The sequence below is a fragment of the Siphateles boraxobius genome, unplaced genomic scaffold, assembly GCF_051911475.1.
Source record: "Siphateles boraxobius isolate OS27281-9 unplaced genomic scaffold, OSU_SipBor_1 9, whole genome shotgun sequence".
Lineage (NCBI taxonomy): Eukaryota > Metazoa > Chordata > Actinopteri > Cypriniformes > Leuciscidae > Siphateles > Siphateles boraxobius.
Window position 1 is genome coordinate 2,513,418 of NW_027509219.1, and position 16,602 is coordinate 2,530,019.

At 37.6% G+C, this 16,602-nt stretch overlaps 3 protein-coding genes across 7 annotated transcripts in view; 1 reads left to right on the plus strand and 2 right to left on the minus strand.

Annotated features, from left to right (window-relative positions):
- The window catches only part of naa35 (N-alpha-acetyltransferase 35, NatC auxiliary subunit), a 287,987-nt gene that overhangs the window by 90,040 nt on the left and 181,345 nt on the right, over positions 1-16,602 (minus strand). The gene's annotated exons all lie outside the window — the stretch shown is intronic.
- ntrk2a (neurotrophic tyrosine kinase, receptor, type 2a) overlaps positions 1-16,602 on the minus strand; it is a 50,488-nt gene that overhangs the window by 15,494 nt on the left and 18,392 nt on the right. For 4 of the 5 annotated variants that reach the window (XM_077223786.1, XM_077223788.1, XM_077223787.1 and 1 more), the window contains one exon: positions 8,767-9,989. The exons of the other annotated variant lie outside the window; for it this stretch is intronic. In XM_077223786.1, the coding sequence (XP_077079901.1) occupies positions 9,943-9,989 (47 nt within the window). In that variant the 3' untranslated portion in view covers positions 8,767-9,942. Of the gene's footprint in view, positions 1-8,766; positions 9,990-16,602 lie in introns of those variants that run through there. 5 annotated transcript variants of the gene reach the window in all.
- hnrnpk (heterogeneous nuclear ribonucleoprotein K) overlaps positions 1-16,602 on the plus strand; it is a 66,510-nt gene that overhangs the window by 11,540 nt on the left and 38,368 nt on the right. The gene's annotated exons all lie outside the window — the stretch shown is intronic.

The following is a 16,602-nucleotide window of genomic DNA, read 5'->3' on the forward strand; positions in this document are numbered from 1 at the left end:
TCTTTTTTCTCGAACATGGTTGAAGATGGTTGAGATGATGAAGATGTTTTTTTATTTTAGTAACATTAAAGACACAGACAACAGCAGGAATATTAGGAAGCTGTCACTTTAAGACCGAATGCATGGAGCGAATATACTGACTCACATCCGGTTTCTTTCTCAACTGTTCACTTATACATAACCAAGAGAATACTTGTCGAGACGGGTATTTTGACATAATTTTGTGTGGCATGTGTCAGTTCAAGCGCAAGTAAACGCGAAAGAGAAATCAATTCAGTGTTTGAGCGCTGTCTGAAACGCACCTCTCTCTCTGCGTGCTTCGAGTGTGTGAGGCTGTGCGCACAGATAACAGCACGCGAGTCCCGATTTCAACCTCTTCTTCTGCATTTAAATTGGTTCAAATGTGTAAATTGGCATGACAAAACACATCCAAATGATAAACTTTCACTCTATGATGGTTAAACTTATCAGTCAATCCACAAATCACATGCATGCCGAACCGAGGGACTAGATCCGTACACATCATGGATCCGTTGCAACCCTTATAATTAATGAACACAGTTATCATCATGATTGCTATATTACCAGAAATGGAGAAAAATCCAACTCCAGTAAGTAAACGTCATGTATTTTTACCACGCATGCGCACCAGTTATGAGCACCCCTGTTTGTAATGCTTTATACGGGTATTCTTAATGCATTATAATACATGAATAACGTCTTATAAACAACCTTATAATACGTTGTATCATCTTACAAAAAATCATAACAATAGGTACAATACATTATCATACTTGCTTATTTGTGGTTATAACTTTTAAGAGTACAATGCATTATAACACCAGATAAAGCCTGCATTTATAATGCATCATAAGGGTAATTTTTTTCTTGTAGTGTCTTGTCTTAAGATCAGTGGTTTGGCTGTCTTTGTACAAAAACAGGGCATCCACCAGTCATAACCTGAACCCCATCCATAAAATCAGTGCACATAAAGGATTGATAGGAATGTTGTTCCAGGAACAACAGGATGTTGATTTTGGAACATCTACTTGAACATCTAAATGTTAAGTTGCATAACAGTGCACAACAGTAGGATGAATAGAAGACAGAGAGACTGAGGAATGAGCCTGAGGAACAGACATAAAGTCCCTTCAAATGTTTGCATAGTCCTAAAGTGATAGCTCATCAAAAAAATTGTGTTCTGCAGAAGAAAGAGATAGAAAGAAACATTTTGCATGCATCTTAGGCCCAGTTTGCACCCAGTATTAAGATGCGTTTTGATCAGTCGGTTGACAAGTAGACGAGGGAAACACATTCCTGTTAAACCTGGTGCTTTAATCCGTCTCTTTTGTCCACTTTCAACCATTTCTGTCCTGATTCAATTGAGGGGAGGGTCTATGGGCGGGTAAATGAAAGGACTTTTTCAGATCTTTTGATCTAATGGACAAAGTAAGCTCACGCATTTTACATATGAACGCGCCTGGAGACGACGAAAAACATACGGAGCAGCTTTCATTTCTGTTCTGACAGCTGTAAGATCAGCTGAATGCTGTGTGTGTTAGAAATCAGGAATGGCGAGAGAACATTGTGCTTGGTACATTTTTGTCTTCAAACCAAACTTGGATCTTCAGTCGACAAAGTTTAAATCCCATCTGGCTAGATCTAGAGCTCTTCCCATAATGAATGCATTAGATCAGTAGACGGAGAGTAGACGGTCTTTTGTGGCTGTTCGAACACATTCGACCACATGAGCGTTTACACCACGAAAGCAATCCTGTCGAATGTGTTTTCGACTACCTCTGGAAGTGGTGGAAAGTGGACAAGCTCAAAACATTTTAGAAACCATTTACACCTGTATTTATCCTCGCCGACTCGTGATCCGATTGACCAAAACTCATCTTAATACCAGGTGTAAACAGGGCCTTAGAGCACCTCCTGCACAAAGTTTGAGTTTGATTGCTTTTCATGTTAAATATGTCTTGGTGGCCATTTACACTTGTTATTTGCATGAATGGGTAGCTATTCCATAATTAAAAACGCATGACCAAGTAGATCCATCCGTAACCCTGCCTGATATTGTGAAAAATATTGTTGAAGCCAGTGATTCCAGCCCTAAATCGGTTGTTCCATGACCAACTAAGTGATCCAGGGACTTGTCTTACGTGGGTAAATCACATTAACCTTGACATCATCTTCCTTCTTTACTCTTAGATTGCCAACTGCACTTCTACAACAGAGTTATTTATCAGTAAGTAAAAGATAGAGACTGTCAAGACAGAATATTTGGCTTAAAGAGTCAGTGGCATGTTGAATGATATAGCGATGGTAGAGGTGCATTAGCCTCATTGATATCTGAGAAAATAAAACAGGAAATTGGAGATGTTGCGATGACCCCTCTGATGGCACATGACAGCTTAAAGCATTTACTAGAAAACCCAAGCGTCTTGTTACCAGCAGAAATGTCTGTGGAAATAATGAACACTTTTTACAGGACGTCAACATCGTTTTATAGCTATTATGACATAATCTAGAGCTGGAGAAGACACTGATAGCTGTAGTAATGGGGCGATTGATTGGGTCATTGCCACGATGGCGAGTTCTGGTCCTTGAATTTGATTGGCTGAGTGGCGTTCCAGCAGTGCTGATATACAATCCAGGGCACTGCGACTTTTCACTGTTTATATAATTACACTTTTCTGTGTTTGCAGAGTATACTACCGATCAAAAGTTTGCGGTCTGTACAATTTGTTTCATGAAATAATCATTTTTTAAAAGTCTCTTCAGCTCATCAAAAATACAATAAAATATATAAAATACAGTAAAAACAGTAATATTGTGACATATTATTGCAGTTTAAAATAACTGTTTTCTATTTTAATATTTTAAAATGTAATTTATTCCAGTGATGCAAAGCTGAATTTTCAGCATCATTACTCCAGTCTTCACACACGTCATCCTTCATTTAGTGTTATATTAATATATTATAGTCTATTATTTTATATATTAAGCATACATTATGTTATATATTATTTATATATTAAGCATTTAATGTTTATATATTATATATTTTTATCAACACACAAAGGCTTCACATGGGTTTGATTGATTGCCATTCGGTTTAAGTACACATTGCAAATGGAGTTAAGCGACAGGGGTCAGACTTCAGTCTGGTGAGGGTGAAGAGGGCAAAATAATGACAGAGAGGCAGCAGACGAAAGAGGAGACAATCAGGAGTGACCAAGTGACCAGGGGTCCTGACATTACAGCGCATGAGCCTGAGGCCGGACAGAACTCAGGCCGTTGTATTGATTCTCTCTGCTGTTCAAGGGGTAATTGAATGTTGAAGGTCTCTTGCGATACATGACACTCAGTGATTTACATGATGCTGTCTTTGAATCGAAACTCACAATTGTCCTATTCAAACATGATAATACACCTAATACAATTACATTGGTTTAAAGCTATTAGCTTTGTAAAACTGCTTTGGTTTATGCACGGGCTTATATTAAATATTCACTCATTAAAGCCCCCATGAAATGGCTTGACAAGTACAGTTTGATAGTCGATCATCGAATTAAAGCTTTCATATATTAAACCATATGTTTTATCAGATAGGGCCCTCTAGTTTGATAAGCAAATTAACTTAGTTGCCTAGTTTCTATACAGACCCTATGGCCAGCTTCAGCTCCATACCGGCGTAATGAACCAATCTCAAGCAAAAGGAACTGGGTGAATATTTAAATGCAGAGTGAATCATAATCACACAGTGTTCGTTCGTTGGCCAGAGGAGGACTGGCCCCCCGACTGAGCCTGGGTTCACCCAAGGATTTTTCCTCCATTCTGTCACATGATGGAGTTTGGGTTCCTTGCCACTGTCGCCTCTGGCTTGCTTAGTTGGAGACACTTAATATTAAAAAATATTATTGATCTGACTGTACTTCCGCTGTTGTATGAGAACTGAACTGAGCTGGACAACATCCTTTTTTGAAGATAGATTTTATATATATGTATATATATATATAGATGAAATTAACTAATTTAATAATTGATGATCTTTACAACGGAACTGAAACAACACTGAACTGACTTCAGCTGAACAACAGCCAAAATGCATAATTTTACTGTTAACACTAAAGCTGGTTTGAAACAATCTGTATTGTATAAACGCTATATAAATAAAGGTGACTTGACAATACCAACTAGGAGCTTTGGATAAAGTGAAGTCACTTCTCTCTTTTAATAAGTTTAAAACAGTGATAACTTTAAAACCAATTATAAAATAAAAAAGTTCTTGCTTTCTTTTTAAATGTTTAAATTGCCTAGCACCTTCTTACATCTTTGACCTTTAGAACATCATCCAGTGAAAACTCTTATGTCTGTCAATCAGAGGTTACCATTGCTGAGTGTAGGCTAAAACCTAGGGGTGATTGTGCATGCGCTGTAGCGGCACCGAATCCGTGGAAAATTATGAAATTATTTCATCTGCTGAACACAAAGATATTTTGAAGAATGTCGGTAACCAGGCAGTTGATGGACCCCATTGACTTAAAGTATTTTTGTTCCTGGTTACCGACATTCTTCAAAATATCTTTGTGTTCAACAGAAGAAAGAAGTTCATACAGGTTTGAAACAACTTGAAGGTGAGTAAATGACAGAATTTACAATTTTAAGTTAACTATTCCTTTAAGATAACTAACATAAAGGAAAACATCTAACTGACTAAAAGTTCTTGACAAAGCAAGCAAAAACCGATCAGGCCACACGTTAAATTACACGAAGTCAGAGGGATGAAGGACCAGGGCGATGTTGCAGGCACTGAGGGCCAAGGCAGAGGGTTGGGGGTGAAGGGCTGAGGTGTACCCGTGATGGACACTACGGTGGACGGGGCCGTTAGAGCCAAGGCCAAGAGCCAACAACTGACTTTGGTGTGTGGTGCTTCATGCATTACTATACTATTGACAGCTAAATTTTGCTAAAATATGTGAATATATGTTATAACAGGATATAACGGGTTTCCTACTTTTAGCAGACAGAAATGTAAAATAGACTAAATATTCGAACACAGAAATGCAAAAAGCACAAGTGAAAATAACTGGTTGTTTTGAAAGAGGAAATTCAGATGCATATTTAGTGAATGAGCCAAATACACACAGATAGTCCCAGGCTGAATCCAGAGCTTGTGCTCACATTTGTGTGCGTATGTGTGTGTGTGTGTGTGTGTGTGTGTGTCCGGTAAGAAAACCCAGCCAGTCGACACACTCTTAAACTCTTTTTCTTGCTAGCAGAGAGGAAGTGATCTATCGATCAGAGAAGTTAATGAGAAGAGATGGATAGTTGGATGGATGGATGGAATGATGGATGAGGGGTGGGAAGGAAAGAGCGTCGAGAGAGGACAGCAGCGGATGGATTGTTTTCAGGATTGGATTTCGGTTACACAGCAATACTGACTGGGACCCCTGTGCCGAGCGCTCTTTCAGGCCAGAACATGAAGAGGAAAATATCATATTCCCAAAAATAACAGAGATTGATCGTTTTTCTCGCTTTTAATGCCTGCTGCTATTTTTAAAGACCAAAAACACCCTCGTCGTGTGACAGTAAAACTCCAGCCCCTCTTCCTTCTGAAGACCCCAAGGTCACAGGAAGTTCAAATAACAATGGAAAACACTCTCTCTTTCTTCCTCGTGTGTTGCATTCACATTTTCTCACTGGTCTGAGATGAAAATCTATCCATTAAACTTAATAATAAACTGTGCTCTCAGATCTTACTCATATTTGACACTGTGAATGGTGACCAGGGCTGTGTTCACAATAAATACTAGCATACTACACTATGTATACTTTATTGCATAGTACTTTATTTGGTTATACTACTGTATGAAAAACACTATTATGGAATGATTAATGCTGTCACATGACCTTGTCACGAACACAGCAAGTGTAAAACAATCTTGGCTGTTATTATTTCTGGTTCACTTTTTACACTGGAAATGGAAGTTCAAGTCATATGCATTGCATTGTGGGATGCACATTTTGGCAAATGTACACTACCATTCAAAAGTATTGGGATTATACTAAATATACAATATTTAGGTGTTTTTGAAAGAAGTCTCTTATGTTCATCAAGGCTGCATTTATTTGATGAAAAATTTAGTAGGCTAATATTGTGAAATATTGTAACAATTTAAAATAACTGTTTTAAATTTTTAAATATTTTAATTTATTCGTGTGAATTCAGTTAAGCAGCCATTACTCCAGTCTTCAGTGTCAAGTGATCTTTCAGAAATCATACGAATAAGCCAGCCCGATCTCACGGCAATTTGTACGAATTTTACGAGGTGGCTAATTCATACGACCTAACTCGTACGAATTAGTAAGATTTTTGCTAAATCGTACATATTTTACGAGTTGCCCAATTCGTATGAATTTGTACGAATGACCTACCCCTGACCCCGCCCCTAAACCTACCCATCACGTGGGTTTAGACAAATCGTACAAATTCGTACGAGTGAGGTCGTATGAATTCATACGAATTAGCCACTTTTTAATCACTAGTACAAATTCGTACGAATTGGTCGTGAGATAGCGTTGAATAAGCCGATTTGCTGCTTAAGAGACACTAAAAAGTTGTGCTGCTTAATATTTTTGTGGAACCACAAAACTTTGTTAAGGATTCTATGAAGAATGTAAAGCTCAGAAGGACAGCATTTATTTGAAACAGTTTTTTTTATGCAAGTAAGTCTTTACTCTTTACTGAAACTTTTGGTCAAATTAATGGGTCCTTGCTGAATAGAATTATTGATTCATTTTGAAACAAATCCATCTGACCCCAAACCTTTGGCGTATAAATACTGTGAGAAATATACATAGTACATATTAAATAGCAAGAGACCTATGGCAGTATGTGTTTCCAAACATAAACCAGCATTCCCCCATGAGCATTTCTCTTTGAAAGAACATGTCCAATGAAAACACAGTGATTCAACAGGGTAATCTGAAAGCAAACTTCAAAATCATCAACATCCTTCACTCCAAACATAAAATAACTGGAATGTTATCCAGCCAAGCTTTTTAAAGTGACGGTACTAATGACTTTCTTTTCTAACCATGTGTCATCACATTGGGGGTTGTTTAAACTGGAGTGCATCACTCAGCATGTTTCAAGGCAACCACATAGTCCTAAGGTGAAAAGTTAGATTTGAGATATTTTTTGGAGACTATATACTTCTACTTGTCTTGTTTTTGGTCACAGAGTTGTTGAGAGATTTGTCTCAACTTCTAAATCAACACGAGACCCTTTGGATATTTTTCGGGTATAGAAAAGAAAATATTTGTCGTAAAAAGAGCATGTTCACAGGGGTCAGAGGAGGGACTGTGGCTCTCAGGAATGGAAAGAGAAATCATATCGAAGGAACAGATGTTGTGAACATAAGGGAGGACGGCAACATCTAAATAAAAGTGTCATGCAGGACATTGGGGAGTGGCTAATGGGCAGCCTAGCAGGTTTATACATAATACAACACATTATACGACTGAAATAGGATTACAGAAGATTAGATTAAGATAAACTGTCCATAAACACTGCTCAAAAATCTGCTTTACTGTCCTGCTTCCCTTTTTTTTGACATCCATATTTTTCATTGTGAAGCAGCAGGTCAACAGTTACAGTGATTTTCAGACTCATACGCAACCCGAGGTGGCTAATTCGTACGATTTTAGCTAAATTGTAGCTACATATTTTACGAGTTGGCCAATTCATATGAATTCGTACGAATGACCCAGGCCCTAAACCTACCCATCACTAGGGTTTAGACAAATCGTATTAGCGATTCTTACGAATTAGCCACCTTTTACTCACTCGTACGAATTTGTACGAATTGGTCGTGAGATAGGGATGTTATACACCACGTATTGCGTACGTAGATGAACTGCCCAGATAACACTGATCTCTTTTTTTACCTACAACCACCAAGTAACTGCCCAGCTGTGGTGAGGCCTGTTGTGTTAATGCCAAGCCCTGGGCCGTCCCGGTGTGAGTTAGAGGAAAGGGGGCCATCTCCGCCCGCTGGGGTCTGTTCGCCGTGTGCCCCCTAAAGCCCCTTTGATAAAGGGCGGTCCTGGCCATGCCTTTATCAAACTGCTACTCACAATGAAGTGAAAAGGGACAAAAAGCTGGTTTCAAAAGTGGTTTTCATTTTTCCGAGCTGCACCGGGAACTTAGACATTCAAAGTAACCCCCAAACGTCTTTGCAGAAATGCCGAAAACTTCACCTTACAGTTTCTGTGCCTAAGCCAAACACTGCCTCCGAGCTGCAATATCATACTGCATTACGCCTTTCATTCTTGACATCTGTGTTTGTGTGTGAGAGAGAGACACACAGAAAGAGAGAAAAAGAGTAGGATGGGGGGCAAAAGAGGAAATTCTTCCACCTCCACTTTGGGACATGAGACGGATTGTTTTTTATGCGTGATGAAGAGCGTTTCTGTCAGGCCGACTAAAGCGATGATGACGTCCAGACACAAGAAAGCAGCAGCGTGTTATTTGAAGTAATGCATTTTATTAAATGCAGCACCATCTCTTGCTTGTTTTCATGATATTTTGATAAATCATTTGATTTGCAATCTCATTTTGCAGAAATAACAAAACTCCTGATGAGCTTGGGGTTGTTGTATCTAAAATACATTGTATTAATAAAATCAAAACTCCAAAAGTCTCTATATATATATATATATATATACACGACACAGTAAATCAAACAAAAACAAACATAAAGATAAAATCATTTTATGAATAAAATTATGCAGCTGTGCATGTCCAGTTAAAATGAACTACATTTTACACTTAATGTATGTTAGTGAGTCTATGATGTCTAAAATTAAACTTTTGTTTGTACTGATTACACTTTTTGCAAAATACAGTGATTAAACAATTGCGCAAAAGCAGTTTTATTTGAAAGGTTATTCGTCCCCGTTTTACTTCCATAATGTGATGAATTTCTGCACGAAACAGCATATTCCAACACAAGATTTGATTGTGAAAAAGTTGTCATAAGAAAATAAAGGACTTGGTGGTGGCGAAAAATATTTTTTACTCGTCTGATCAATCGTTCCCAGTAAGACAATGAAAATGTATTAAGAAAGTAAATCAAAGCGACTGTAAGGATTTTTCAGTGGTGGTCTGATCTTCTGCCTCAAATGAATTGAACATCCTGAGTGTCAGCTGATAATGTTTTAGTAAGAGTGGCCACAAATCTTCACAATTAAAAATATATATTAAAAATGTGTTATCTGCATTTTTACCATACATAAATATGAAAGGATGAACAAGACACGGTCTCGTACATATTTTGTGTGTGTGTGTGTGTGTGTGTGTGTGTGTGTGTGTGTGTGTGTGTGTGTGTGTGTGTGTGTGTGTGTGTGTGTGTGTGTGTGTGTGTGTGTGTTTGTGTGTTAAAATGAGCACACTATCTCTTTTAACACATATGTGTGTCTGTTTTCAGTACGTGCAAATCTTTATGGTTCAGCTGTCACTTTGCTATCTGGTCATTAAATGTGTGAACAGGGTGAAAAAAGGCCCATCTGGCATGATTCATTTATAAGCGACTCCATTTGGGTGCGATCTGTCCTTCTCTCTTAAAGCATCAAGGGTTCATTTGCCCACTGACACAGATTCTAGCAGCTCACAGTGAACCCAGTGATGGATTCACACATTTATTCCACTCAGCACAAGTACGAGACCAGGTCACACCATTCCCCCACTGCATGGGTTAGTTAGAGAACCATTCTTCTGCAACAACCAATCAGAATCCACCCTGTCTATAATGTGCTATCGTATGATTGGCTATATGGCTTGGCGTGTTGCAGGTGGGGTCAGCCATAAACCTCTCTCCCAAAATGGTCCATAAATTCTCGGTCCAGGTCAGTCTGGTGTGACCACAGTCATTCTTATCTCGCCACAACCACGACGGGGACATTGTGAAATAAAACAAAACCTAAAAAGAAACCAAAACACAACAAAACAAAACATAAAAAACACAACACAGCATTAACATAATGAACACAATACAACATAAAAAAACAAAAAATATATAAAACATTGTAAACTGAATTATCTAATAATAAATGAAAACAAGGAAAAAAGGGACAACGGTAAATAAAACAAATAATTTCAGACTTTTTGGAATGCATCATTATAATAATCAAACTGCTAAAATGTTATTAGCATCTAGAGGTTAAAGTCAGAAGCTGTGTGGCAGACATACAAAAGAGGGATAGTTAGTCCTAAACATGCTGAAAGTCACTGCAGAAACAAAGTGTCGCATCCCAACATAGAGTGGACAGTCAATCATTTAGACCAGATTCCAATCGGATGAACAAATAATGGGATTTGGACTGACTGTGGGGACGCAGCCCTGGTGATTGCTAACACAGGGACTCTCAGTAATAAAGACACTGTTAAGCAAACCAGGGTTAACGGTAACAGAATAAACGTACTGTGAACAGCTACTGGTACAGATACATAACTGTAATATGTTAGGTATGTTTGTGCGTGTTGTGCATGTTACACAAGTGAATGTGTGTGTGATCTCAGCTAATGGTGATTCATGCTCTGTGAGAATGATTCATCGTTGGAACAGAGTAACTATGATGCTTGCAACTATGGCAACTATGCATGCGGTGGGAAGGCAGGTCCACCCCCAAGTTCTTAACACACACACACACTTTAAGAGCCGAGCACACTCTGAATGACAGGCGGAAGTCGCTGGTCGGTAATGACAGTTTTCAGAACGCTAAATCAGGGCTTATTCTGTTTGTCTTAAAGAATTCAATGAAATGAGCCCTTTAACCCTTACCAGACAAATATACCACTGGCAATCTAATCACTGATGAAACAGAAGAATGAAAGGGTTACTTTAAATGGGATCTCTTTACATTGCAGTGCCCGTTACACATATTACATGCTATTACTTATTAAAATGTTTAATTGCAAGCAGATCCACAAAATGTACTTTAGATATATGTTGTAATTAACTAGTAATTACAATGTAATCACATAGTAATATGAAACTAATGGATTCGTTTCAACTAAGTTGCATGTAGAACAATCTGGGTTCAATATAAGTTACATTAAATCGACAACATTTTTGCTATGATCAGTCAAAAATAATTTGGACTCATCTCTCATTTTCTTAAAAAAAACAGGTTACATTGAGGCACTTTGACTGCACTGTTGTTATTGATAACTATAACTAAAAAATATATATTTTTTAAAACTGTAATTTAAATAAAGCAGAAATAAAACAAAATGTAAACATTAGATGAAAAATTTAAACACCTAAAACCCAATGGCAACTAACTGAAATAAGTTGAAGTACTAAAATTACTAAAACTAAACTAAAATTGAAGCTATAAAATTAAAATATTTAATTCAAAATACTAATAAATAACTATAACAGTATATAAATAATACTTAATACTTAATTTTACGGCCATTGTTTTGTAAAATTGTATATAACGACTTTACAAAAAAAAACACTAAAAATATGTTAACATATTGTGGCGATACTACTGAAAATGTGAGAATTTTAACATTAATGAATTAGCATCATTCACTTCCAGTGTAAATGTCTCATTATAACCAAGACTTTTGCTGCTTTGTTTTACAGAAAAGAAGGAAGTAGTAGAAATATTTTAGTAGTAGTAAGTATTCAACATTTAACTTAATCAGTAATATTTTTTGAGTAGCTATTGTGAAACTGGCATAGCCAAATAACTGCACACTTGATTTGATAGTACACTCTTGTGTCAGTTCCAAAATCTGCCAAAGCCCTTTTTTAAAGGGAATTTAAGTATTGTGTACAATAAGAGTTCATTTAATTTAAACAATAGTGTACATCTCTTTTGTCGTCATTACATTGTGTTCTTGCATATATATATTGACATTATAACGGCCTCCCTGCTCTCTAGACATCTCGTATCGGTCAGCACTCGAATGCTTGAATGCACTTGAATATTGAATGCTCTCTTCACAATAATGAACCATCAATGTGCTCAGAAACACTGTAATGTGCCCTTGACCTACCGGCTGGACTGTTTACTGTGGTACTGCATTCGCTTAATAAACTCAACATCCACAGCAGTCGTGCACCTCATCTAGATCTGTGACACTGGTTGTGATTTAATAGTTCTTTAAAATAATGTGATGAAAAACACGAGTGTAAATTTCTTATACATTTAGAATGTAAATATTATATTTGTTTTACAGTTACAAAACGCACATTGGTGCTTTAGCCCAAGATTCATCGTGTATTTTGTGTTACTTAAAGGAATGTTCTGCATTCAAAAGTAGTTTGGTCCAGAACAAAAAGACGAACAAACAAAAAAATAATGTAATCCTGGTCCTTAGCTTAGCATTCACATTGGCACTTTAAAACAGAACCTAAAGATACCGAACCTAAAGGCATAGGGATCTGTTCACAACCTGATTGGTCGGCTTTAATATTTCGTATATAATTATAGCGAATTACCGAACATCCAAATCAATGCTGTTTGCTGGAATAAATGCACTATTTGTATGTGCGTAGCCTACATATGACAGTATTTTGACCAGTTGAGAACTCATGAAGAGCTTATTTAATGTGTAAAGGAGTCAAAACAGCGGCAGGAATCCCTCCGTCACACACACAAATGAAAATTGCGGTTCTGATGCCTGTATTGAACTGTGATGGGCCACATTGCGACTATGACGAGAAAAAACAGGTGCTTGAGGTGTAATTCTGTCCTTCTTAGGGTTGCATCTTGTGACATCATGTCCTGTTTTTGGTTTGTTACATGTCTGTGTTACGTGTTGCGTTCATATTTCAGTCAAACCGCACAAGAGTTTGTTTGGAAGCGGATCGAGACCCATCTTTTCAGTTTCTCGGTCCGCTTGTTTTGTGTCATCAGGGTTCAGATGGCAGCGTTCACACTTATTGTGAACCGCACTAACAGAGCAATCGCACCAGGGTTCGTTTCAATCCAACCAAACATGGCAAGTGTGAACACATCCCACTTCTAAACAAACTCTGGTGCGGTCCGACTGAAATATGAATGCATCACAGAACGAAGACATCTAAACGAACCAAAAGCAGGACGTGATGTCAGAAGATGTGGCCCTAAAAACAACAGAATACTGAAGCATACCAGTTTTTTCTCGTTAAAGGAGCTTCAATGCCCATCACAGTTCAGTACAGGCATCAGAACCAGTGAAGGGATTCCTGCCGCTGTTTTGAACCCTTTATACATTTTATAAGCTCTTCATGAGACATCAAAATAGCATGGAGGCTACGCACATACAGCGCATTAGCGCATTGTTTTGGATGTTCAACAAGTTCCATCACAAAATTAGTTTGTTGTTTTTTTGACATCTTTAGGATCTGTCTTAAAAATGACAAAATGAATGCTAAGTGAATCAGGACTAAATGTATTACTGATGTATTATTGATATATGATATGCTTACACCCCAGTGGCGGTTTTGTTTAGGGGTGGACCTTCATGCTTGCTTTTCCCCCCCAAAAAATCTTACTTTTTTTTTGACTATTCACATTGTACAAATCGTCACCTTGTAAAATAGTAATGTTTTCTCACGAGATCCGGTTAGACATTCTGTTCTAGATTACCAACATATTTCTTAGCGGTAACACTTTACAATAAGGTCCTGTTGGTTAACATTAGTTTACGCACTAACTAATATTAACTAACAATGAACAATGCAGTATGAATATTTTTTAACATTAATAATAACAAAGTAAATGAATTTCTAGTTTAATGTTAGCGTGTCCATTAAAAAAACACAAAAATATACAACTTTTGATTTTAATAACTTATTAGTAAATGTTGAAATTAATATTATAGATTATAATATTTAGTTTGTAGTAGTTAACTGTTGCACTTAACAAATGGAACCTTATTGTAAAGTGTTACCAATGTAAACAGACTCTTTCTAATATCCATGTGAAAGTTCCTGGTATACAAGATTTCCATGGTCAGGACAAGCATTGAAATATTGGATATAACTTTCAAAACAGTCTTTTCCAGAGCAGTGCCTTTCGCCAGACTTCTATTATAAGTGCATTATTTTAAACATGGTTCTTGGTTTGTTTGAGTCTTGTTCAAAGTATTGAAATGTTGTTTTGAACAGGGACATTCCTATAAAAATGGTGGAGAGAGGAGAATTGTGGGACGGTGGCTGAGGGTGAGGAGCACCTTTAGTTTGTTAACCAAAGACCACGAGTCAAGGGCTGATGATACTTCTGACCTTGACAAGCTTCATTGATTTTTTTGATTCGTCCAAACCAGAGAAAACTGATACCTGGCCTCTGAATCATTGATAAGCACAAGGTTGCTGACTCTCTCTGTCAGGCAGATGGAGAACTGCATCTCTGCAGACACCCACACTTCCTGAAGCCGAGGGCTACAATTACACCTCGTTCCTCGATCCCACTCCACTTCCGCTCCTCTCTGAATGGTTCAGGGGTCTGCTTTTCTCTATCTGCGGTGAGATGTGTTTGTGTCTGCTTCTACAGTGGGGTCCGAAAGTTTGAGAACACACTGGGTTTAAAGAATATAGAAATAAAGTTGTCACTCGAATCCTTATTCTTATTAAATGATTTGTATAAAAAATAAAAATAGAGTGAAAACACATTCACGCAGCAATTACAGCATGATTGGGATAAAAAACTATGGGAATGAAACCTTCAAACAAGTAAGTAATCATGCATTTTGTCCTTGTGGACAACCAAGGAGGCACTTACACACACACACTCAAGACCACTGTGCGAAAATAAGCCCCTTAGGACATCTAACTCGACACTTCCTCTCAGAGAAACCACAGAAACAATCACACGCTCTCACTCAGACACCAACTGACTATTAAACTGTCAGGAGCAAGACAAACGCAAATAAATAAATAAAATAAAACAATGAAAATCTGCTTTAGAGGATCATTAGTAAATTACAGAGAATATGTTCGGTCAGATTTACTGATGTTCTGCAAATTTTCGCAAGCAAAAGGCGAACGATTTCCCCATGCAGATTTTGCAACGGGTGGATTCATCGCGCTGACCAGACGAAAGCCTAAGGAGTTTGATTGACAGGCGATCTGACCAATCATAATTCGACATCTGCCGAATCCGCCATTTTTTCCGACAAAACAGTCAGGAGAGTTAGTAGATTAACGTCGGTGGACTTTTACTTGAAAAACTGTACTGACGTCTTTCTGCGGTTGAAACAACATTCCTTCTGATGTTCATTCATGTTTATTTGATGCTATAAATTAACTAGAAGGAAGAGATGATCGGTTCACGAGGCGCTACAGCGATCTGTCACCACATATTAAAGAGCCACAAAACAGTATTTATTGTTTAAATTTCTTAAAGAAAAGGCACAATTTGTTTCATATGAAAAGTAACCTGCTCGGTTCTGTCTATCGGCACGTTGTCAGTGTCCTCTTTCTTCTGAGATGTATTTTTCTCTGTGTGAGAACATGTGGCGTGACAGTGGCATGGCTTGTCGGATATAGAATATATATAAAAATAAAGATGGTGGGTCTTTGCGAACGGTCAATTAGCGTGAGAGAGCAATTCCAAAAAAGCGCCGATGGGAATGGAAAGTTTTGCACGTGATCTACTGATGATGCATAAATTAAAGAACACAGCCGGATATATATATATATATATTCTATAATGACCAACGCAATCTAACAATAGCAGCACAAATTAGCGTCTGGTTTAAGACATGCTTTTTTGGGCGTTAAAAAATAGCGTAAATACCAGTAAATTGACAAAAGCAAAGCTTAGTAAAACACCTTGCATGACTCATTTAAATACTCTCCTCCCATAAATTCTGCGTCTGAAAGGAAAACTCCTACAAATGTATATGCAATAAGGTCATCTGCAACAATAACCCTGTCCATGCCTTTTTCAGTGCTAATTTTTCACTGCGTGTCTTTAGTAAATCCTGACAGTAATTTTTAACATAAAAGAGGGGTTTGTGCTGGCGCAAGCTGTTAGTGAATCTGGCCCTTAGTATTAACAATTGGCATGTAACTCTTCATGTGTTGTTGTTTTTAACAATTGTATTACTTTACGATTTACAATTTCTGATGATAAAATGGGTGAAAATTCCCTTAGATTTACATTGAAGGAGGACCCAAGGCATAGCGATCAGAATATCAAGAAAATCTCACCCAAGGGCCAGTAAATAACCACCTAGCAACCACCCAAAACACCCTAGCAACAACATAATGAAATAGAAACTACTCAGAGCAGTATACCACCACCATATACTGTAGCAAAGCCCTGGCAACCACACTAGCATTGCGGCAGCAACATCTGCACTTTTACACTCCTTTCTTAAGAAAAACTTACTGAATGAAAATAATTCACCGCTCCACAACACAATGCACAAGTTTATCCCCTATGAGGAGTCATGTTTAGTCAAGAAGCATGGCACATCATTGGGAGAGACAAACAAGAATGCAAGAAAACACTTTAGTATCTAGTAGTCAGCAAAGATTATTTAAGCAAACTTTAATATATTAGTGTGCACGTTTTAAAGAGGACCTA